At 40.7% G+C, this 24,185-nt stretch overlaps 1 protein-coding gene across 5 annotated transcripts in view; it reads right to left on the minus strand.

Moving 5' to 3' along the window:
• DCLK2 (doublecortin like kinase 2) overlaps nucleotides 1-24,185 on the minus strand; it is a 153,364-nt gene that overhangs the window by 16,576 nt on the left and 112,603 nt on the right. For 3 of the 5 annotated variants that reach the window (XM_029940293.1, XM_029940278.1, XM_029940309.1), the window contains 7 exons: nucleotides 18,572-18,647; nucleotides 17,640-17,748; nucleotides 15,529-15,586; nucleotides 7,863-7,982; nucleotides 7,478-7,624; nucleotides 965-1,098; nucleotides 463-540 (listed from right to left, as the gene is read on the minus strand). In XM_029940293.1, the coding sequence (XP_029796153.1) occupies nucleotides 463-540; nucleotides 965-1,098; nucleotides 7,478-7,624; nucleotides 7,863-7,982; nucleotides 15,529-15,586; nucleotides 17,640-17,748; nucleotides 18,572-18,647 (722 nt within the window). The remainder of the gene's footprint in view (nucleotides 1-462; nucleotides 541-964; nucleotides 1,099-7,477; nucleotides 7,625-7,862; nucleotides 7,983-15,528; nucleotides 15,587-17,639; nucleotides 17,749-18,571; nucleotides 18,648-24,185) is intronic. The other 2 variants (XM_029940299.1, XM_029940287.1) reach the window with 1 other exon arrangement.

Genomic DNA, 24,185 nt, shown 5'->3' on the forward strand with positions numbered 1-24,185 from the left:
TTTAAAAAAGGGGGGGTTCACTGTTTCTATGAGAACTAGGTTTGAAAGCTTTGGAAAGTGAGTTGTTAAAAAAAAAAACCTGCTGTCAAATTAAATAGGAGAAATGGCCATTAAGAACTGGAAAAGGTTTGTTTACCTAGAAGGATCAGACTGCTTCCTAGGGATCTTTTACTTTAATTTCCCTTGACAAAGACTGAGAATTGGATACTGCAGGCATGGGACAAGAGGTGTGTTTTACAGAAGAGTGCCCACAACCAAAGGCCCTGGCCTCACACCAAAAGCGTGGTCAAGGAATACCCATGTATACGTTTAAGAAAAAAAGTGAAAAGTATGTTTATGTAATTGTTAACTGACATTTTTATTGACCAGTTTCTGGTCCTGATTGCTAGGATGAGAATGTCTGCTTCCTGACCAAAGAAGAGAGTTTACAATTCAGATACTGTTACTCAAAGAGCCACTGACCTTCGGAATGGTGGGAATCCACAGAGAAGTATGTATGTGATCACACCTGCTGCCCAAATGTCCACCTTCAGGCCATAGCTGGGAAAACAAAGTGGGTGGAGGGAAGAAATAATGCTATTACTCCCAGGGACCCTCTACATTACGGAGTAGTTGCCTTTGTTTGTTATGACAAAGGGTTTCCTCAGTGTCAAACTGCTCATTTCACTCAGAGGAATTAACTTCCCTTTGGACGGGGGCATCTACTCTTCTCCAGAGCTAACCACAGTATTGGGGACTGTTGACGTTATTTCCAAGATGGGCCTTGGGACAAAAGTCCAGGCCTCTGGCTCTTGGACACAGAAGCACACACCTGGGCTCCTGAGATCAAAGTCACAGTGCAGGTAATGGTCTCTCTCACCTTCCACCTTCCCAGGAGGCGTGTGAATACACTACCGCTGGGACAGCAAAACGTACCTTTCTCTACGAAAGTTCAAGTACGAACCAAAGCCACCCGGAGTCTTACCCAGTTTCAGCAATTATTTCTGGAGCCACGTAAGTTGGTGTGCCACAGACTGTGTACAAAGGGCCTTCCACCACAGTGGCCAGACCAAAGTCTCCCAGTTTCAAGGACTTGGTCCCGTCAGGATATTCACACACCTGGAACAGAAACCAGCGAGTAATCAGAAGTAGTTTCTTTTCTCAATGATTCCCAAGGCACCCTTGGAATTAGGTAGAAACAACATTTATTAATAAGTTAAAAAAAATCTCACCTTGTGATAATAACACCATGATTTACTTCTGATGCTCTAAAGCTCTAGGGCTTTTCTTTAGAGATTTTGCATGATTGTGTGAAATACAGAAGACAGTATCTTCCCTCTTTGTAAAAACTTCCTAATCTTGGAGCGCCTGGGTGGCTCAGCTGGTTAAGCATCTGACTTCGGCTCAGGTCATGATCTCACAGCTCGTGAATTCGAGCCCTGCGTTGGGCTCTGTGCTGACAGTACAGAGCCCACTTGGGATGCTCTCTCTCTCTCTCTCAAAATAAATAAATAACTTCTTTTAAAAAGCTCCTTATCTAAGAGTATAATGAATGTGTGTGCACGCTGGCGCAGCAGTTAGGGGTGTGGGCAGCTGCTTACCCAGTGTGGCCTACACGGCAGGAAATGGACCTTTACCACATCCTGTGTGTGAAGTACTTGCGAGACTCAGAAATGGTGTTTATTAAGTGTCCACTAAAACCCTTTCATGTTTAGTTTAGAAAATAAAATCAAGACTTGTTCTCTGATCAGTCAGTGATGACTATAAATATTACATAAGGGAAAACTTTGGAAGTTTGGAAAGAAATGAACTTTGGGCTCAAACAGCCTGAATGAACCTAAATAACCTCCACTCCTTTTCTGGTTGAGTGACCTTTGAAAGGCACCCTGAGCACGTGTCTTCACCTGTGAACTGGGATAAGATGAGTCCCGAACTCATAGGGTCGGTATGAAGAGACCAAGCTCAGATAAAGACTCAACGAACATTCCTTCCTTTTCCCAGGACTGGCTGATTAGATCAAATAATTACCATACGGGAAACAGTTTAACAATGCTGGTGAAGATGTGAATGCTTTTTGCTTAAATGGAAGCAATCTTCCTAGAAAACATTTCAGCAACATGTAAATTTCTTTAAATTATTTATAAGCCTTGATCCAGGAAATCTACTTCTAAGAACCAACCCTAAGGGAATACAGATGAACCCAAAGGTTACACGCAAAGCCACTAATCTCAGAATTTATCTACATTTTTTAAAACTGGAAGGAACATAAATGGCTAGCAGGACAATGACTTCATAAATCACAGAACACTCCTATAATAAAATACTGTACAGGCACTAATAAGCACATTTCAAATAAGTATTAACCCTACGGAAAATATTCACTATATTACATAAGAAGAATATTCAAAATTATACGTTCAGTATAATACACCCAAATGTTCAGTTTATTTCTATGTGGTAACACCAAGGATTACTTTAGCTATCTTCTTTGTACTTTCCACTAGCTTCCAAAATATTTACAAAGAACATGTGTTGGTTCTATAATCAGGAAAATTCATTTTATACTTAAGCAAAATCTCCATTGGGGATAAAAGTCTGAAAATTACATTCTAAATATAAGGTTTTTAGATTTAACTATGTAATCTTTAACCTCCCCATCTCTTGGATGTCCATTCTAAAAACAGTGAATTTCAGAGAAAAGTAACTTCAGAGAACTAATCTGTACTGAGGTAATGTCTTTCTTTATTTTTATATTTTAGTCATATTTAGTTTGCTTTTCCTCACATTTTACTACGAACTGAACCAGTTTCTCACCCAAGCCACTACTTACTAAAGGATGAAATATTTAGAAAATTATGTTTTTTCAAGATAAGCATGTTAACCACAATGTCCATTAATCTGATATTCAGTGAGGGGGAGTGATTTATATAGACATCATTAAAAAGCATCAAGAACCTCAGGGCTCCATTTAAAAAGCAGGATACTGAAATACCTTCCTTACCTGTGATGCCCTCATCAGTTGAAGAAGAATGTTTTTCACCTTAGTATTTAATAACTACTTCTACCCTTACACACGCAATATACGTCCCCAGCACACATCTTTATGACTTTCAAGTTTCATGGGAGTAATGGTGAGGCTGTTGAGTCCCTCACAGATATTCATCTTTCTGAGTCAGCCACAACTCAGCAGAGGCATAGTCAAAGCTACTAATGATTTAGCCTAAAGCAACAGAAACCAGGTTCCAGTCATGCCAGGGTCTAAGGACGACCTTCCATCCATTATGTTTAATGTAAACATTAACGAGAACAATCCGATATAGTGAATTACACTTAGAATTTATGATGCATTTACTGAAACCCAGACTTCAGAAATTCCCTAAGTAATTGCAGTGATAAGAACATTCTAAGCAACATTAGAATTTTAAATGACTATATCATGAAAGTAAAAAAAAGAAATTTTATTAATGTCATTGTTATTTTGCTTTTACAACTTTAAAATACACTCATTAGGTACATGTTTTAAAAAATCGTGTTTACTTTTGACATGCAATTTAGGGATGCCGAAGGGTATCTGAGGGTTGCTGTGGACACTCAGAAGTCCCTGAAGCCCCATTTCTCATATCCCCTATAAAGAATTCAGAGTCAGATGCAGGAGCATAAATAGAAAGGTACTGAACAGTTTATAATTACTGAATTATGTCTGGGCGACTGCCACTCCTTGGCTAAACATCTAAAGAGAAGTGTCATAAGGAGCAGACAAGCCTGAAATAATATTTTATTTGATTCGTTTCTCCCCAGCGCTAGACACAGAGGCAAATATATGAAAGATAATATGAGCAAATTTCAAATCTTAGCTGGAAATTCTCTTCAAAGCAGGAAAAAATATCTATAAATCTACACCTATAGACACACATTGTACTATGCTTTAGGAGAATGACATTGACAGATAAACACATATGGCTTTGCTTTAAGAGCCTGATTTGAAGAGGTGAAGAAATGCATAGGGACCCCAGAGAAAGGCCTTTTGTTCTGGCAATGTGCTCAATTCTCTCCCTAGGTACTGACATCCTCACAGAACTCTAGAGATGCCAACATTTTCGCACACATTAGCTCCCTGGACCTCCGAGTCACCTCCCTGGGTGATTAGGAAAGTAACTGTTACCTCTGTTTTACAGATGAGGAAACTGAGGCACAGAGAACTCAAGTTACTAGTAGCCACCAAGTGGGAATTCCGACCAAAATCATTCCCACCCCACTGCACCATCCTGCAAAGATTCTATCTGAAAGTGAGACAGTAAGCCTGGCGGAACCCCGGCTGCAGCCTGCGCCCCCACGCAGATTCTGAGTGAATTTACGCAATCACAACCGCGAGGACTCTAGCCCTGTGGTGTTCAAATGCCCCACCACAAGCTGAGAGCCGCTGTGTCAAAAGTTGCACTCGGAATGCAAAAGTTAAAAATGTGAGGCATGCAGATCCCACGTACAGAGTAAATGCTGCATGTTCTCTAAATAAAATGTCAACATAATGATTTAGAAGGGCTTCAAATAGGAGAAACCAGCCCTCTTCTCTTCTCAGTCCCCAGAACTCCCGGAAAAGCGGAATTTATCACTGGTCTCTCATAGTTAAGTCTGACAGGGCACCACCAGGCTGTAACTCACAGCATTAATGGCCACCCCAGTGCTCCCTGACACGCCAACCCATACATCTCTGCTGGCAGGGTTTTAAATTATGACACTGCTACCAGAGAAGGGGATGCAAATCAGATGTCTGAATGCTCTGCTGTTTAAAAACGAAATTCGTTTTTAGAGTAGGGAGAGGCTGATGGTCACTCTGTGTGCTTAGGTCTAGAGCCTCGATGGCACTTTCTCACCCTAGGCAATGCCGACCTACTGACTCAATCCAGACTCGGCAGAGTGGTCTAGTTCAGTTTTTGATGGCAGGTACAGATTTTATTTAGCTATGTGCAGCTAAGGTTTCCAAAGCCTGACCCTTTTCTAGCATGCATTAGCCTCATCCAGACATCAGTTTTATAATCTTTCTTCTCTGTCCTTCTGGGTAGTGGGGCTGGTGCAGGTCTTGAAGAAGGGTAAAGACTCATCTAGGGCAAGTTAGACTGGACAAGGAACTTGGTTCCAATTTCCTGCTTGCGTCATCTTGGGAGACACCAATCTTCATCCTATTATCTTCCTTGGATGTGTGATGAGATATTTGATTCTGAGGCAGTCTATGCATTGTGAGGAAACAAGAGAACACATGGGAGGGGAGAGTGGGATCAGTGAGCAGGGAAATGCACACTTGGTTTACAGGCAAGTTCGCTAATGCCTCAGTCACCTTCCTCACAGGGCCTCGGCATTCAGAGCTGCAGTATGGCTCCACCAAAGGTGGTTCCACAGAAACCAATTGTCCCTAGAGACCTGCAGCTCATATTTTCAGAAAACGTCAGTATTTGCAGCCTCCAGGGTGAGGTGGGCCACGGACAACAGGGAGAAATGAAAGAGGTATCCTTAATAATACTGTGGCATTTATGTCTGGCCACCGCCAGAGAAAGCCCTGTCACCTTTGCTTGTGAAGCCCCTGGCTGACCTCAGTCACATGGTGGAAGAGCCTGGGCCTGACAGACATGGGAAGGTCACAGTGGGTGAGAAGACAGTTCTGAGGGGAGAACACCATATTCTCACTTCTATCGTGAGGCCCAGTCCCCCTTAGAGATCATAAAACCAAGCCCATGACACACCCTATTTTACAGAGAAAGGATATTTATTTTACTAACAGGAAAATCTAGACATGGAACACAATTCTTCAAGGCAGAAGACAGGAAGTAAAACTCTCACATACTTTTAAATGGATAGTCAGAAATCATCAAATGATATCACCAAAAGGGGAAAATGGATACTCTGGATTAGCAGAAAACCCTCATGATGGCTTCAAAGCCTAAACATCAATGCGTATTCCTTTCCACAATTATTTGTATAGTACAAGTATGAGATAAGCTGTAAAGACCGGTGTTTGAGTGAGTGCCCACTGCTAGCTAGCTAAGTGACTGTCAACGGTCAGGCAACAACCATTTACTCCACACCACCATGTGCTTCCTGGAAACTGTCCAAGGCACTGATGATATAAAAACAATTAAGACATATACCTTGCCCCTAATGGTGCTTACCTACAGAAGGAGACAGACAAGCACATGATAAACTCACCACATCAGGGCATGTACAGCAGAAACTAGAGGTGGCCATGACTGACTCTGTCCAGGGAGTCAGGAATGATGTCAAAGAAGACATGCCTTTTGCTCAGTGCCTTATAAGATGAACACGCTTACCAATTGCTAGGAGAGAGGGCATTTCGAATGTAGACCAGTAGGGAAACAAGCAATGATATGTAATGGTGTTGATAAAGTTAAGTCTTAATCTTAATGACTGGGGACAGGAAAACCTAGGTTTGTATTATCATGACATAAAATACTCATATACCCTCATGTAAGCAGTAATGGGATGATACTCAGCCATGAAAGGTAGAAATAGAGGGAAAAAAGGTCTTTCGTGTGCTCAGGGGCAAATGTGAAGAAGTCCCTAATCAGCTTCTCTAAAATTCCTCTACAATGTGGACACAAAGATTGGCCCAATTAGTAAACTGGGTTTATTAAGGCCACCATGGAGGTGTGCTAAATATGACATGAAGGTGAGTGTCACTCTGGCCAGATGAGTGGAGAAGGGTCAATAACAGGAGAAGAGACTGGAAAGGTAAATTGGGACCAGATTATGAAGCACTCCAAGTGCCATCAACTTTCTTCTGTGGAACAGTGGGACAAGGAAGACTTGTAAGCAATAAAAGTCCACATATGAGTCTCAATTTCTGTATCTGTAAAGCTGTGATAAATGGACTAAATTATTTCCAAAGTTCTGTTCTGCATGTAAACAAACCGTCACACTGTACTTCTCCTATAAGCTTCTGATTCTATCTCTGATTTATTCTTCAGAATTTTTGCCTCATAAATTTTTGCCTCATAAAGTAATTTTGCTTCTCACCTTTCTTTAGTCAGCACCATCAATCAAAACATAAATAGAACATGGGGCACCTGGATAGCTCAGTTCATCATCCAACTCTTGGTTTCAGCTCAGGTCATAATCTCACAGTTCATGGGTTGAAGCTCTGTGTGTCAGTGTGGAGCCTGCTTGGGATTCTGTCTTCCTCTCTCTCTGCCCCTCCCTTGCCTACACACTCTCTCTCTTAAATCACATAAACACTAAAAAAAATAAGTGGAAACATGTTTCCTAATGTCTGATAAACAATAAATACAGACATACCTATCAATTGAAGAACTATATTAATACTTTATGGTCACTGACTTGAGTCATGCTGATTCTTTTAATTTAAATCATCTCAGTCCCCTATTGCAGGATTGGAGAGACTCTGAAGTGATACTGTTTGCATGAGATCATGGCAGTTTAAAGGAAGAGAGGAATGAACTGGAACAAAAAAGAAGCAGAGATGACGTACCAAGAGGTTCTCTGGCTTGATGTCCCTGTGCACGATGCTGAGGCCGTGAAGATAGCGGAGGGCGCTGGCCAGGTTGTACACCATGGCACTGCCGTCTCTCTCGGTGTACTTGGTTGAAGAGGTAATTGCATCAAAGAGATCCCCACCCTAATGGACACATAAAAAAGAACATAGCAAAATGTCAACAGTGACAATCCTGGTAACAAAGAAGGTTCATCATCCTGGAGCAGATGAAAAAAATGACTTAAGTGCCATGAAAAATGATGATAAATGATGAAAGTTTCAAGGTAGCAAAAAACATTTTTCCAATTAGGTCCTTCAAGAATATGATAAGTCTTGGGATTTGGCACCCATGAAATCTCTTGAAATCTCTCCATCCTCTTACTTTGACCAGTTCCATCACCAGGAAGAGCTCAGTAGCTGTCTCCATCTCCTCAACCAGCATGATGATATTTGGATGCTTCACCCTGCGCAGGATTGACACTTCATTCTCAATCAGGTGCTCCTGTCAAAGGAGGGGGTTAGAGAGGTGGGTCAGAAACCACAGAACCGTCTGCCTGATTTCTATATCCTGGAGGGTAGACAGTGTGGACTGGATGCCAAGGGAAGCATCTTCCAAAACAAAACAAACCCTGGTTTCCTTAGGGACAGGACAAGCCAGTGTGCGTGTCATTGTCACCAACAAAAAGGAACTGACATCCTTCAAAACGTCCCTTGAAAAGGCTCAATGGTGCTGCCCTGGCACATAAAACACACTGTCTTCTCATCTCTTCAACACCTTAAAAGGTCGTGACACCGAAAGCTTGGGCACACGGCACTGTGCTTTGTGATTCAGCTGGAACCATTTTTTTAATTTGAGTATTAACACTCAAAACTAAAATCAAGTATACAAGGAAATTTGTGTATGGAATAAAACTTGAGCATTAAATTATTTTGTTATTTTTAAAGTGTTACTAATATGCATTTGAGTTTCATGTTGAAATTTATGAGAAAAAAAAAGTTATTCCTCTATGGCTGGATGTGGAATCATTCCCCAGAAGGATGTCCCTTATTATCTTGTATTTCAGAAATCAGGAAACAGAATATCACAGAGACCATGGTTCTCATTTCATTTCTGACCACTTCCCTGAAAATACTACCTGATTATCACTCCTGGTGAGTCACGCAGCCAGGATCAACTGTAGCAAAAATGTTTACCCACAGCATTAAGAAATTATTCTCAGTATACCAACCATGAATCATGAACAACTACTGCTCTACTTTATTATGAGGCATGAAAACATCTCAATAATACATTTGTTGATCCTTAGTAGTTATAATAATGATTAATCTGAATTGAGAGTATGCTCTGTAAAATTAACTAACTGCCCTCTGACAAATTTCAAGTTTTCAAATGTAACCTATACCTAAAACCTACTGGATTAGAGGTATCATTTGCTACCTAAATACACACTATGTATATACATCCATACATGTGTGTATGTTCCTCGTATCCCTTTTGCCTTTGCCACCATGAATCTCAGAACCAGATGCAGTGTCCACTGCAGTACTAAGATAATTATCTCTAGGTCAAGATATCATTTAGGTTCTTGTCTTATCCTCACACATCCATGTGTAGGTACCATTTTACTCTGAGCACCTCAAATACTCTGACTCTAGATAAAGTATACAATATAACAAAAGCACAGCATCCACAGAAAATGTGTGCTAGCTCCCACACATGTGAACCGTTTCCTGAGCATTGAATACCCTGTGCTTGTGCAAGTAATCACTCAGTCCATGTTGGCAAATGATAGTGCAAAGGCTAAATATAAGGAGGAAAAGAACCAACATTTACTAGGAATCTGGTCACTATTTGTCAGTCACTCTGCAAAGAAAGTACTTGTGTAATGTCTTAATACTTATCCTTAGAACAGCCTTTTGAAGGAAATGCAAACCTATATTTCTGACATCATTTTTTGTACTACATAACATCACCTTTATTGTTCTTTTTAAATTATTATTATTTTTTAAGTAGGCTCCAAGCATAGCACAGAGCCCAACATGGGGCTTGAACTCACAACCCCGAGATTAAGACCTGAGCTGAGATCAAGAGTTGGACACTCAACCCATTGAGCCACCCAGGTGCCCCACAATATCTAGCCTTTTAAAGAGGAATGCTTCAGTAAAAGTAGGAATTTTTCAAAGTGAAAATGACAGCTGCAAAGCTGAAAATACTTGATTCCTTGACGAGAAACTAGAGGCGGTATTACATTGAGTTGTGGGGTCAGGGCAGAACCACACTAGGCTTTGTGCAGAGACAATGTATACCCCTCAATGAGCAGGGTGGGAAGTCTATGCCCAGCCTGGGACTCAGCAAATGCTCCCAAATCTCTGGGAAGAACAGTGGCTCTCTGACTCTAGAGCACCACAGCTGGGAGGCTGGGGACAGGGCTGCCTGTTTCCAAACTCCAATGTCTAGGTTACGGAGCCACAGCACAAAGCAGCAGACAGTGCCCTGGTCCCTCCCAGGGGAGGCAGCTGTACAGCCAACTCCTTGTAGACACAGAAACAAAGACTCAGCAAACACTCCACATTTGTTCACTTATTTCGAGGCCTTTGGATCATCTGGGCCAGGCTTGTCCTTTATCGCACTAATAAGCAGAGTTTGATGTACCTTTGTGAACATGCAAAGGCGAGCAAATGCACTTAATTCACTCTACGTGAAGCCAAGAAGACAGGAATTACTACCACTGCAGTAAAAGAGGCATTTTGTTTTCAAGCTAAATGGATCTATCTCTTCAGTTCTCCTCTGAAGTTGGAAGAGGCCATAAATTTACCTCTATTCAGGGGCTCTGTTAGTGATGCTAATTTAGAGTGACATATGTAAAATAATCCCCATTACCAGTGCCCCAGGAGCTTTCTCAAATTGGAGTTAAAATAAGATGTCTACCACCTAAGGAGACTACATCTTTCAAAAGTTATCTTTTTCAATAAAGGGCTCAAGAGGAAGTCTTCTTGGGAACTTTCAGTACCATGGAACCTCCCCCACGACCACCGACAGTGTTACGTTGGAAATACGGAGCAAATCCTGCAGCATTTTCTCCACCGCTGAGTGTACTCTCCCCAACAATGGTTGTATTCTAAACACACAGTGAATGTTTCTGTTGGAATGTGGAAGATGTTAGGCTCTGTCTCCCAACCTCTGAACTATGACTGTAAAATTGTCTAGGAAGGAACAATCCACTTTTTAAACTGATTTAATCATCATGGGAAGCAAAACAAAAGTAGTCCATAAAAATCTTTCCAAATGTCAACTTCCTATTTCTTAGGCAACCCACATGTAATCTTTCTTTCTAATATGTAAACTCTATAGATTACATTTGTCAGGGGAAAAAATCTCCGAATACAATATGAATGTCACTTTTACCTTGAACTGCAGTGAACTTACATTATTCAGCCATCTACCATTATTCATGTTAAGTGATTCAGGATTCTAACTCCAAATAATTTACATATGAATCATTTCATGGCAGTGTTCCATGGTTCTGAGAGTAAATAACAAAGAAAACTGCTAACTCGGCAAAGGATACCACCTTATCTTTGGCTGTGGTGGTTTTTAATGTACAAAGGGAGAGGGGTGGAGAGAGAAATGGATTAGGAAATAAACAACTCCACCAAACCAGACTCATCATCTTGTCTCCACCCACTCCGCCCCACAAAGCAGACCTTTCCTCCTGTGCCTTCTGTCTCACTGAATGAACCTGGCTGCCCAAGTCAGACAGGGATCCCAAGTCCTTCCTCTCATCTGCTAGCACAGCCCGTCAATCTCCAATCCCTGCCAGGAGACCTCAAAAGCCTCTGACTCCATTCACTCACCTCTATCCCTATTACCAATCTCTCACCTGGACCTCCAGAAATTTGCACAGGTTTTCCCTGTCTGGAATTCCCACCCCCCTCCACTCCTTGGGGGAACTCGGATGTTTTCCTCAGGTCCAAATTAGACCTCACCTCCTCTGAATAGCCTCGCCTGCTCAACTACGGCTGGATTAGGCACCCTTCTTACTTCCCTCAATGCCCCCTGTGCTTGTTCCAACTGTTGCTCTCACCCTGCTGTCTGGAGGCTTCTGTTCACCCTGCTCTCCAGCAAACAGTATAGTTGTGAAGTGCCGAATGAGTAAGCACACCACACATTGCTCTTGGCCAAGAGTGCCTTTCCAGCTGGTATCCACATTGCTTAATGAGTACTGCTGAGGATAATACAGTAAGAGAAAGAAAAAGTTCAAATCATCCCATAGGATTTCCATGGTAGATGTATGGAGTGTACTGAATGATGGCCACCCAAAGACACCAAGGCCTAACCCCTGGAACTTGTAAATAGCACCTTATTTGGAGAAAGGGTTTTTGCAGATGTGATTAAGGATTCGGCAATGAGGCGATAACTCTGGATTATCTAGGTACCATCACAATTGTCCTTATGAATGAAGGCAGAGGGAGACTTCACAAACAAAAGAGGAAAAATAAACACGAAGAGAAAGTGAGGTGAAGAGGCAGAGGGTGGAGTGATTTGGCCACAAGCCAAGGAATGCGATCAGCCATCAGAAGCTCCTCAGAGTCAAAGAACAGATTCTCCTCCGGAACTCCAGAGAAGTATGGATTTCACACTTCTGGCTTCCAGAACTGAGAGAGAATAAATTCCTGATGTTATAAGCCATCAAGTTTGTGGAATAAATTTATTCCAAGAGCCTTAGGAAGCTAATACAATATACATTTGGGTTTACACTGTGCTTGGTTCCATTACATGTAGATAATGAATACATAACTATAGGAAGTGAAGGATGCATCACTTCTAAGCACCATAACAGAAAGCTCAGAGCTTTGTGCCCTGTGCAAATTTAATAAATAATCATTTAGAATGAATATTATTTAGAAAATTAGATATGAAAGAATTCTTAAATTTACAAACATCACAGCTTTCTCAACAGCCTCCATAAATCTGATCCCACAGCACAGCTTGCAATAATTTCCCACTTAGAAGCACCTAACATGCTTTCCATCCTCTGTGCCTTTGCTCAGGCCCTGCTGGACACCTGGAAACCTTTGCTCTCTTTACTGCCTACTGAAATCCTACTCACTGCTCGAGGGCCAGCTCCAATGCTTGCTCTATGGCTTCTTCACCAATCACCTAACTTCTTTCTTATGTGCTACCTCCAAGCTCCCCTTATATTTTCTACAGAACTGGTATTAATTTACATATATATATATATATATATAAAACATATACATAAAATTTCCCTCTTCCTAGCAGTTTCTTGCGCACACATTTAATTTTAGAAAAATGAGCCAACCAACTAATCTAATAATGTATATGTAAATTATAGAAAAGCAAACAGAAGGCCAGAAAGGTTAAAAACACTTTTCCCAGGTTCTTATTACATGAACAACTGAATGAACTGAACTTGGATAGGGAACATGGCAGACTGGCTAACGTCTAGGCCATGGAACCAACTAGCACAAAATTCCAGTCACTGTTCTGCCTCTGTGTGACTTTTGGGAAACTATTTAATCTGAATCTCTTTTTATCAGTGAAACTGGTGTATATTGTTTCTTGTTGAGCAAGTCGTTAAAGGTAATGCGTAAAATTCGTATATGCCCAAGCCTGGATAGATAATACATTTTAGTAAAATGTATTTTCTATGAAAATATCATTTTCAGCATTATTAATTTTTCTGTGTACAACCCACAAAGCAGAGGTAACCGACAATACCACAGAACAGTAGCTAATTCCACTACACTGCCCCAAAACTTTGTTTTTAATAACAAATTATCTGTGCCAATTTTTCCTAAAAATAGTATTTAATGGGAACATCAACTTATTTGGGACAAATCAAATTTTAAAATTATAATTTGAGAGGTGCCTGGATGGCTCAGTCGGTTAAGCATATGATTTCTTGATTTGGGCTCAGGTTCGTACGATCGAGCTCCATATCGGGGTCTGCACTGACAGCAGAGAGCCTGCTAGGGATTCTCACGCTCTTGCTCTCTCTGCCTCTCTCTCAAAATAAATATAGAATGATATTCAATAACAAGGAAAAACAGATTTAAATGTTTAAAGTGACCAAATATTTGCCTCAGCACTTAGTGCACCAGAGTAAACGTTTTTGCATATAGTTTTTTTTCTCAACTACTAAAACAGCTGCTTAAAGTTTAATCAGATAAACAATATCCTGACCATAGCAATTTTTTTTTTTACTTTTTGAATTAATACAGTTGTTTAGAACTGGGCTCCCAAAATTATGACGAGAAAGAACAACACTTAAATCTGGGGAAAAGGCTTTGCAGTTAAAAACTTAATAATAGTGTTAGAACAAGTAAAAGCACACAGAATTAAAGAAAATTAACTGTAAAAAAAATCCGTATTCTTCAAAGAAAAGTGGTGCATTTTGCATAGTCTCAACTTCCTAAGATATCACAGTGTGGTTACCAAAAAAAAAAAAAAGAGAGAGAGATAAGACAAATGTGCCTTTTGCCTTTCTGAAATTTCTCCATAATAATATTTTAATTTTTTTGTTAAAAATACACAATTTTATAAAATCCAATGAAGACAAGTTTAGGAGTTCCATAAATACAACATCACTACGACCACTTCAAATTCTAATTATAAATTCTGAATTCCTGTGGCCTATTAATGTTAACAGTTAACATGTGTTAAATTGTTATATACTGATACTTCCTTCCTGTTTTCCATACCTTAATTCAGTTAATAATCATGGTAACATTTTTTCTTAGATATTATTAACAACTACATTTTAGAGGTTAAGTAACTTTTTCAAAACAATATAACAAAAAGAAGCAGAACCAAGACTAATCTGTATATAATCTGGCACTAGAACAGCACTGTTCAACATAAATATAATGTGATCCACACATACAAATCTAAATTTTCTCATATCTCCATTAAGAAATTAAAAGGCAACAGGTAAAACTAATAACTTATGTAACTCAATATATCCAAAGTATTATTGTTTCAACATGAAATCAAATACAGAAGGTATTAATGAGGCACCACATTCTTTTTCTAAGTCTTCAAAAATATACTGTATATTTTTCATCGACATTTCAGTTCAGACTTGCCACATTTCAGATAGCAACATGTGCTGGACACTGTGTTCTAGAGCCTTGTTCTCTTAAATGCTGTTACCAGAAAGTAATCTAAAAAGGTCTTTGTCATCCCTGTTACAGAATACTTAATTTTTTGAACATAATTAACTTGGCAACACACCAGCAGCATTTCATCATTTGATCTTTCCCAGTCCAGCTCAAGAGTGGGACAGAAGGAAAAAGTTCATGTGGTGTAGGGGGGCAAGGAGGAAAATTCTTCATAGTGTTTCTGCACAACTTCATCAGCTTTGTGACAAACTAGCTTCCCAAGGGTAGAATTAGGGTCTCCCTCTGGGTTAGAGGACAGGTTTGGTTCCTGTCCATGATAATAAAAATAAAGTTCTCCCCGGGGGCAAGATTTGGACAGGTTTTCTAGGAGCTCCTTCATAAGACTGGGGATTTACCAAGCTTGAGGACCCTGAACTGTGATCAAAACATCCTGTGCGCACAGCAACTGTCATGGCCCTTCCACATCCCTTCTGCAGGACTTGGGGGCTAAGGGGAACCAAAGCCACCTCTTGTACCATGAGTAATAAAGTCTTCTGCCAGAATCCATAAAGCTAGCAGGCTAATATCTTAGTTTGAAAGCAAGGTAAAGTCTTAGATTCATCACGGTTCTTGATACATCTTTTGAGCACTGCTAGGTTTGGAAATAGGCATCTCCCAAAGAAGAGAACTTACATTTTCAATAGCTAGGACCACATGAACTCAATTTGCTGTTTTAGGATTAAAGTTTTTTTTTTAAATGACAGGACCAAAAAAAAAAACAAAAAAAACCAAAAAACCGTGTTTCCCCCATTTTGATCAGTAGCCTATTCCTGTTAAGGCCTTGTCATCGTCCACATACATTCCAGCAAACACCTCACCAAGGTTTCTTGGTTTCTTTCACACAATGTTTATGTATACCGTACCTTTCCACAACACTTGGCTTTGTCTATAATCTTCAGGGCAAATTCCTTTCCAGTGGATCTATGAAACAATCAGAGAAAAGCAATTTAAAGACACAAATCAAAGGTACAATCATTCCTGACTTTCCTCTACAGCACAAACTCAGAGAAGAAGGACTAGCTTCCTCCTCTGCACATCAGGAGCAATGTTGAGTGGAGACAGGAAGACAGGTACCCACAAAAGAAAAAAAAATCCAAAGCCACCCTGTCAATTTTCTTTTATAAATATTAATAATTATAATATTATTAAATAATTCACATATTAAAAGTACTTATGTTGTATCAGAGCTGGACAAGAAACTTTTTCCATACTAAAGTCTCAAAATAGTTCTCTTAGGAGGCAGAATAAAATTAAGAAAAATGAATCAAAGTAACTGAAAACTTTCTATTATCAATATATCTTTACATTAATCTATCAGTGATTAAAAAGCCCTAGACTTTCAATATATATTTCTCAGCAAAAACCTCATCTGGTGCCATTTTATCCATACCGTTAAATGCTTATATCTGGTAGTAAAGAGAACGATCATTTACTTGGACACACAAATGTTGATGTTGTTATTTAACTTTTAATCGCCTTTAACATAATTTAATCTGAACGTGCTAAAAAATTTCTTGTTGAATAGGAAAACACTCGAAGAAAGAACACAGCAGTATTCTTGGAATATATTAGTTCTCTAAAGTACAGCTGGTTTTGCCACATAGTCATAGTACACACTGATGACGTGGCCCTTAAAAGAATAACTTTCATTTAAATTACTTCTCCATAACATAAACCAAACCCGGACTCAGGTTTCTTTTTTTAATATTTTATTTAGTTTGAGAGAGAGCGAGCAAGTGAGAGTGCACTCGAGAGCATGTGCAGCGGAGGGGCAAAGACAGAGGGGAAAAAAGAGAATCCAAGCAGGGATTGTGGGGTTCTAACTCAGGAACCATGAGATCATGACCTGAGCTGAAATCAAGGTTCAGAGGCTTAACCAACTGAGCCACCAGGTACTCCAGACTCAGATTTCTTTTTTTTTTTTAATGTGTCTATAACATATATTTGTGGTTTTTTAATAGTTTATTTTCAAATTTCATATAACACCCAGTGCTTCTCCGCACAAGTGCCCCCCACCACTGAGGGACACAAATCATGAGAGACTACTGAATACTGAAAACGAACCATGGACTGAAGGGGGAGGGGGAGGGAGGGAAGGAGGTGATGGTCATGGTGCGGGGGCAGACTCATTTCTAATGAGTCTTCAGAGGTCCTATTTTACCTGCTTGATTTGTTACTGGAGACAAGCTACGCCCCAGGGCGAAGTCAAGTAACAGAGGGCAGGGGAGTGTCCTCTACAAGGGACCCTGATGCTTGACTGGAGACTGGCGAAATGGAAAAGCTGTAGTTACAACGTTCTGGAAGATTCCCCACAAATAATAAAAATTAGCACTTAGAAAAGGTCCGACATTGGCCTATAAACACAAAGACTCTAATCTGGGTCTTTTTCAGTTTTTAAATTGTTTACAAAAGGCCTGGAATTTAAAAGAATGGATTTCTTACCATTTGAGAATTTAAGACCTTAAACAAAATGAAGTTAAATAAGCAAAAATATAATTTTCATATAGGCAAAAGTTGGCTGACTCTGATCATTATATAAAGTCAGAGCTCATGTATCCTGAGCTACTAGTATAAGCAACTACATATTAACAGGGGGCTAATGTGGGGGTTAAACGGGTTGATAATACAGGCATAGCACTCAGAACAGTGCCTAAAACTGGTACGTGCTATAGATTTTTTGTCTAGTGAATCTTATTCTTCCCTATTCCTCTCTGGCTCATGGATAAGACCTGATAAATCCCTCACTCCAACTGCATACAAAGCAAGTTTATATTCTGTGTGTATATCTATATTTTTTCCTGGTCAAACTGCCTATGGGCTTACAAAGCCACTAGTCCTAACAGTAGACTTTTTCAGGAAGGGGGGAAAAGAGTCTTCTCAGGAAGGTGTTTTATTCACTTATTCAGATAACAATAAACTCCAAGAAAGAAAGTATGTGTAGGTGAACAAATTATTTTCCTCACTATGCACTCACCTGTCCATGCATTCCTTGACTACTGCAAAATTCCCATCACCAATAACCTTCCCAATTTTGTATTTCTCAAGAAGAGTAGATGATTCAGAGCACCTGTTTCCATTCACACCTGCACAAAAGGATAAATGCAAAAGTCTAGCAAACACATCAGCATTTCATCTAGATTCCTATATATCCGGACAATAATAAATTGCAGTGCATTCAAAAGTAATCTACAGTGAACCATAAGAAAATTTCTAAGCATATTTTCTGAAGAGAACACCTGAATCACCAATTTACTTTTGACCTTGTTGGGGAATTCAGAACAAACATAATACACCTAACAAATCCCCCAAACATCTGCTGAAATAAGTAAAAGGAAGTTTAACCTAAGCTTTGTAAACTTTTTTGTTAACACTCAAAAAAGGGGACAGGGATGATGGTGGTGGTTTAATCTTAGAAATTTTTAAGATTTCTCCTCAGGATTTTCTAGTAAAGAAAATTCTAGCCAACTAGGGTACCTGTGAAAGCTAACTCCTGGCTCTAAGTCTTCTCAAAAAGGTGTAGGGGGAGAGGCAGGAGGACAAAGTGGTTAAAATGACTGCTTTTACAATGCATCCCCAAATGCCCAGCACATAGCAGACAACCAATGAGGAAACCTACTTTTGCTACCTACTTGAGTCCACGTGTAGGACTTGTGAGCAGATTGCCAGTAAGGAAAAAAATAAGGAAGCCCAAGTGTAAAATCTGAAATTGGGTTAGCTTAATTAAAAACAAGGAAACTTAATATATCTTATAGTGACTCCCACCCACTACAGCTCAATAGGCTAATTGGTGACATGATTACATCCCTGTTTAGGAAGATCATAATTTAGCACAAGTGGGTTCTGGGTGGCCACCAAGTTCACATGGATGACCTCCTATATAAAAGTAATCATCAGATTGAGGACTACCTTCAGGACTCATGCAACGACCAATTTCAGGTCCACCATTTACATTGGAAGAAGATCTGCCGTGTGCAGAAATCTGCTGAAAGAAGAGAGTGACCATTACTTATCAGGATAAATTTACAAATCTTCAGCTAGCAAACCCTTAAAGAATAGAAGATGCTTATATTGTGCAAAAATATAATGATACAAAAAGAGAGGAGGCATCCCTTTCTCCTCATCTCTTCCCTATATATACTATTAACATATTTCTTCCTTACAGTATTTTCAGATCAGATTGGATGGCAGGAAACTGATGGTATGTTACTCTCTTTGGTACTGTTTTACTTTTGACCTCAACAGAATAAACTAAACTATCATGGCACCACAGCGGAACAAGGAACTATAGGCAACTCCCAGAAATGTCAGCACTGAGTCCCCAGACCCCACCACCACCCTGTGGCTGCCCCCAGGGGAGTCCTAAGGTGGAGCCCTTCACCAAACTCTAGCCCCATGCCCAGGACTGCACCACCTTCCACACCCTCTTGTGGCTTCAGGATCCAGAATGTAGCCCTGGCCCAACCCTCTTCTTTACTGACCCCAAGACAGCAAAGATTCCTCCTAAGCATTTTAAAAACTTTTACTACTAGGAACTAGAGGGAAATAAAAAATAAAATTAAAAGATAGGTTCCAACTCCAGTCACAAAAATATCTGTAATTCTTAGAAGAACTGAAAAACTCATATTAGGGGCACCTGGGCAGCTCAGTCAGTTAAGCTCAGGTCATGATCTGATGGGTCCGTGGGTTCATGCCCCACGTCAGGCTCTATACTGACAGCCCAGAGCCTGCTTGGGATTTTCTCTCTCTCTCTGCCCCTCCCCAGCTCATGGGAACTTTCTCTCAAAATAAGGAAAACTTAAGAAAGAAAAAAAGAAAAACTACTATTATTCATATCAAGTTTATTATTATGTATGCTTAGGGAATTTTTTTCTTTATCCCCAAGAGCGCTTAGGCTTTTAAGCCTAAATTTTCCTCTTTGAACTTTGTCTTTCTTTAATGATTCCATTCAGGAGCTTCCAAGGTCAAAGGACTTGCCAAGTACTGAGAAGTCTCTTCAACATCTTTTGTACTGCTGTGGTTATCTGCTTGCCTCTATCCTGGTACCAAACTATCCTGGTACCTCTGTCCCATAATGGCTGTGCCTTACTCACGCGGCATCTCCCATATGCAGCACAGTGCCCGATACATACAATCCTGAATTAATACTTGCTGATCAAAAGCACAAACAACACAAGGTCCATCCACTCTCTTCCTCTGGATTAAGCAAGAACCTCATAGAGACTGAATTTGGTTCAAAACACAGGAAAGCCCAATACTGACTGATACACATTGCTTTGAGTAGGATCATCCAGAAGGCCTTCTGGAGTAAGATAGGAGTCTCAAGAGTAAAACGCATTAAAAACTGGTCTGTTTCTCAGACCCTATGTAGCCAACACCTTGTATGGACAGCAGTAGCATGTCCTGTTGGGAAACATGAGGCCAAGGAAGGCAGTTCTGAGAGACAACCAGTCAGCTCCTGTCCTGAGTGGCAAACATGTTTCTCACAAGTTGTCTCCTTCACCCTGACATGGAGAATACAGGTAGCAATGTGTGTACATGCAGGGTCCCTTTCAGGACACCCTTAAGGAAAATGCTACAGTCAAGTCACACCTCACACTCCATGACTCCTTGGAGCTCATTTTGTTTCTCACAAGGTACAAGGAGGACAAAGGTTTTGTTTGTTTGTTTTTTGCTTTTTGTGAGAGACACACAGTGTGAGTGGGGGAGGGGCAGAGAGAGGGAGACACAGGATCTGAAGCAGGCTCCAGGCTCTGAGCTGTCGGCACAGAGCCCAACACAGGGCTCAAACCCACAAATGTGAGATCATGACTTGAGCCGAAGTCAGACACTTAACTGATTGAGCCACCCAGGCGCCCCGAAAGACTAAGTTTTTCAAATGTTAGCCTTTTTGTTTTGTCCCATTTTTTGTCCTGTGCTGAAATTAAAAGCAATGCCAGAATCAGCAGTAGTCTATGCTAAAATGTTTAAAAGGTAAATTGTTTAAAACTAAAGTCCAGAGAGGGGACTTAAAGGGAAGCTGAAAAGAAAATTACAAGGTTCTTTAGTCAGTTCTGTTTCCACAGCTACCACACTGGTCCTGGTCCTTCTCTGGCTTCTCTTGGAGCCTCATCAAAAGCCTCTTTAGTTACTTTCAGTTTCGGCCATTCCACACAGTTTTGCCAGTGAACTTCTGTGAGCATAGTTCTGACACAACCCCTAGGATCCAAAACCTCAGTGAGTCTTTATAACCAAGAGAATAACCCCATGATTTGTCTCCCTGCCTACCTATCCAGTTTGTTTTTCACCATTTTTTTTCATGCATTTTATACATTAACTCAATCTTTTTCAAGTTCCTTAAGCTTCCCAAATATTAATTTTCTACTCTGAATATAGGGATAGTAGCAGCTCCTAGCTCAAAGATTTGCAAGAAAATTTAAATTAGCTCATACATGTAAACTCATTTAGCATGTCAACCTACTGACATGTAACACTAAGTCAATATTGGTTTTTAGTATACTTTTCCTTAAAATATCTAGCATAGAGCCTGGAATCTAGTAACTGAAAAATGTTTTCCAACTATTGGATGTGCAATAGCTACAAGAGCTCTTATGCTATAAAATTCATTCCAAATTTGTTTCTCTTCTAAACTAACCAATCCTAGACTGAAAATGGTCAGTCAACGAAATAAGATATACAAATTAAATTCATATCAGCCAGGGGCACCTGGGTGGCTCAATCGGTTAAGCATCCAGCTTCAGTTCAGGTCGTGATCTCATGGTTCGTGAGTTCAAGCCTCATGTCAGGATCTGTACTGACAGCTCAGAGCCTGGAGCCTACTCCAGATTCTGTGTCTCCCTCTTTCTCTCTCTGCCCCTCCTCAACTTGCTTGCTCACACTCTCTCTCTCTCTCAAAAATGAATAAACACTTTAAAAACTTTAAAAATTTGTATCAGCCAAATTCTTAATGGAATAAAGACAAGAAGAATGCCATTTTGGAGAAAGCATATTTCAAAAAATAAAGATCCCTTTATTTTTAAAATAAAAGGAAAGATCCCTTTTTATTTTTTACAGTTTATTTATTGGGACTCCTGGGTGACTCAGTTAAGCGTCCAACTTCGGTTCAGGTCATGATCTTGTGCTCTATGAGTTTGAGCCCTGCATTGGGCTCTGCGCCAACAGCTCGGAACCTGAAGCTTGCTTCAGATTCTGTGCCTCCCTCTCTCTCTGCCCCTCCCTGCTCACACTCTCTCTCTCAAAAATAAACACTAAAATTTTTTTAAATAAATAAAGTTTATTTATTTTGAGAGAAACAAAGACAGCACAAGTGGGAGAGGGGCAGAGAGAGAGGGGGAGAGGATCCCAAGCAGGCTCCACACTTGCAGTGCAGAGCCTGATGTGAAGCTTGAATTCACAAACCATGAAATCATGACCTGAGACAAAATCAAGAGTCAGACACATCACCGACGAAGACATCCATGTACCCTGGAAAGGTCCCTTCTGATCACTGCTCAGTCCTGCATTACACTGATGGTGGAGGTGGACTGTTACACCTGGAACCAGCAGGGGACAGTGACCATCTTCTCTGCAGGATGGGGCAGCCCCACACTCTCAGGCCACAGCTAGCTGCGTCAGGCCTGGGTGCTGAGCAGGGACCATCTCTCTTCCCGACACACTGAGCCTTGGGAAGGCCTCACACCCAGTGCTGAGGTCCTCAGAACTGCCTTTGCCCCTGCCTTCCCCCACGCCTGCCTGCTTGCTCAGCTCTCCTGGAAGCAGATGGCTTTCGTGTAACACATCCCTTTCTTGAGTCCCTAATTTGAGTACATTTTAGTTCACTGCAAGCTGATGTGTTCTAACTCAAGCCTTCTCTAAGAGGGAAGTCTTGGAAGGGACTAAAATGCAGGCATTTTTACCTCCATGTATATGTTTACATGGATGGGTGACTCGTCAGAGTGTTTACTGAGTTCCTGTGAACCACTGTAACGTCCCCCGTGTTTGTTTTGATTAACCTCTCCCACCTGCAAGTCTGACCTATCCTGAATCCCTGTACAGTCCAGCAATTACAAACATGGTTTATGTTGGGATTCAGAGGCCGCACAGAGCAAGAAAAGAGACCAGGAGATAGAGCAGTGTGGGAACTGGCTCCCTAGGGACTGACAGAGAGCAGGGCCGGGGCTGAAGCCCGAGCAGGGGAAGGGGCCTGTGGTGAGGGGGGGGGGCCCAGTGAAATGCTATTTTCAGGAGTACCTGACAAAGGTCTCACTAAATCACCAGGAGGTGCAGCTTTCTTAGCAAATAATAATGGCAAGAGAGGATTTTTCAAAACTCTCAAGATGAAATGATTTAAGTGCTAAGCCTAAAGCTTTTACCAAAACAAAAACAAAAGTTTCCTCAGAGTTCACAGGAGTGACATATCTAATTACCTATCCAAATAATGTTCCTTTCTTTGAAAATAAAGCTTAGAAAATGAAAACATGAAGGGGCATCATTTCATTACAGCACAGCTGAACAGACAGGGACATGATGTGACACAGCAACAGCTTTCCTTTCCTCTCTCAGCAATAATCTATGCTGGGCTGTTAGAGGATGTAAAGATGAAGGGACACGATCATTACCGCCCAGAAGTTTACCATCTTATGAGGAGACATGTGTGCATGTTGAAAACCTTTCCGAGAAACCTCTTCATTCCAAGAAATGGTTCCTAAGGTTCTGATGATTACAAACGACTCTGAACACCTGTGAGAGGGAGCCATTTTGCTAAGGCATGAATCCCGACTCTGAAATGCTTGAATCACACAGCTAGTGATTAAGTTCACTTGACACCTCCCCCCGCCCAGTAATGAAGCTTGGTACTCCAAGGGTACAAGAAAAGCTGGGTATTCGCTAAGATCCCTGGACAGATCCCTGGCAAATGTGAAGTGTCTTTTGTGAAGCATAAAGCAAAGAATTCCCAGTGCCCTGAGAGACATGCAGACAAAGAGCAATGAAAATGCAGGGGATGAGGCTAGGGCTACAAAATTCACAGTTTCCCAGGCACAATTTCTGTATTTCCCTGTCCCTTGTAAGAATTATTCTCTTATTGAAAGCAAGGATGGAATTGGCACCAGAGAGATTAAAATATGGTGTTCCTGATTAAACCTGTCCCATTCCTATTGTCAAACTAACAATTTTTATTAAAATCTCTTAAAATGCTAATGAGCATTTATGCTTCCATCAGCAACTATGATGCTGAGAAAGCACAAAGGAAGTGCCTACACACTGCATGTTAGTGAGATCCTCCTCAATAAAGCCTAAATGGATGACAGCATCTGGGCTCTTTCAAGATTATCTTCTATAATTACTAACTGGTTCAAAAACATGTGATTATGTTTAGGGGTGGGGAGAATGGGGGGCATATTTCCTAATGAGGCCCAGATTGGTCAAGGAGGGAAGGTGATGTAAAAGACCATGGAGACACCGCTGAGAATGTCACGTGACCAAGCACCACTGCCCCATCTGGCAGTAGCAGGTCCTTTTTTATGAGTAACCAAGGAACGGAAAC

This window comes from Suricata suricatta, chromosome 1 (genome assembly GCF_006229205.1).
Source record: "Suricata suricatta isolate VVHF042 chromosome 1, meerkat_22Aug2017_6uvM2_HiC, whole genome shotgun sequence".
NCBI lineage: Eukaryota > Metazoa > Chordata > Mammalia > Carnivora > Herpestidae > Suricata > Suricata suricatta.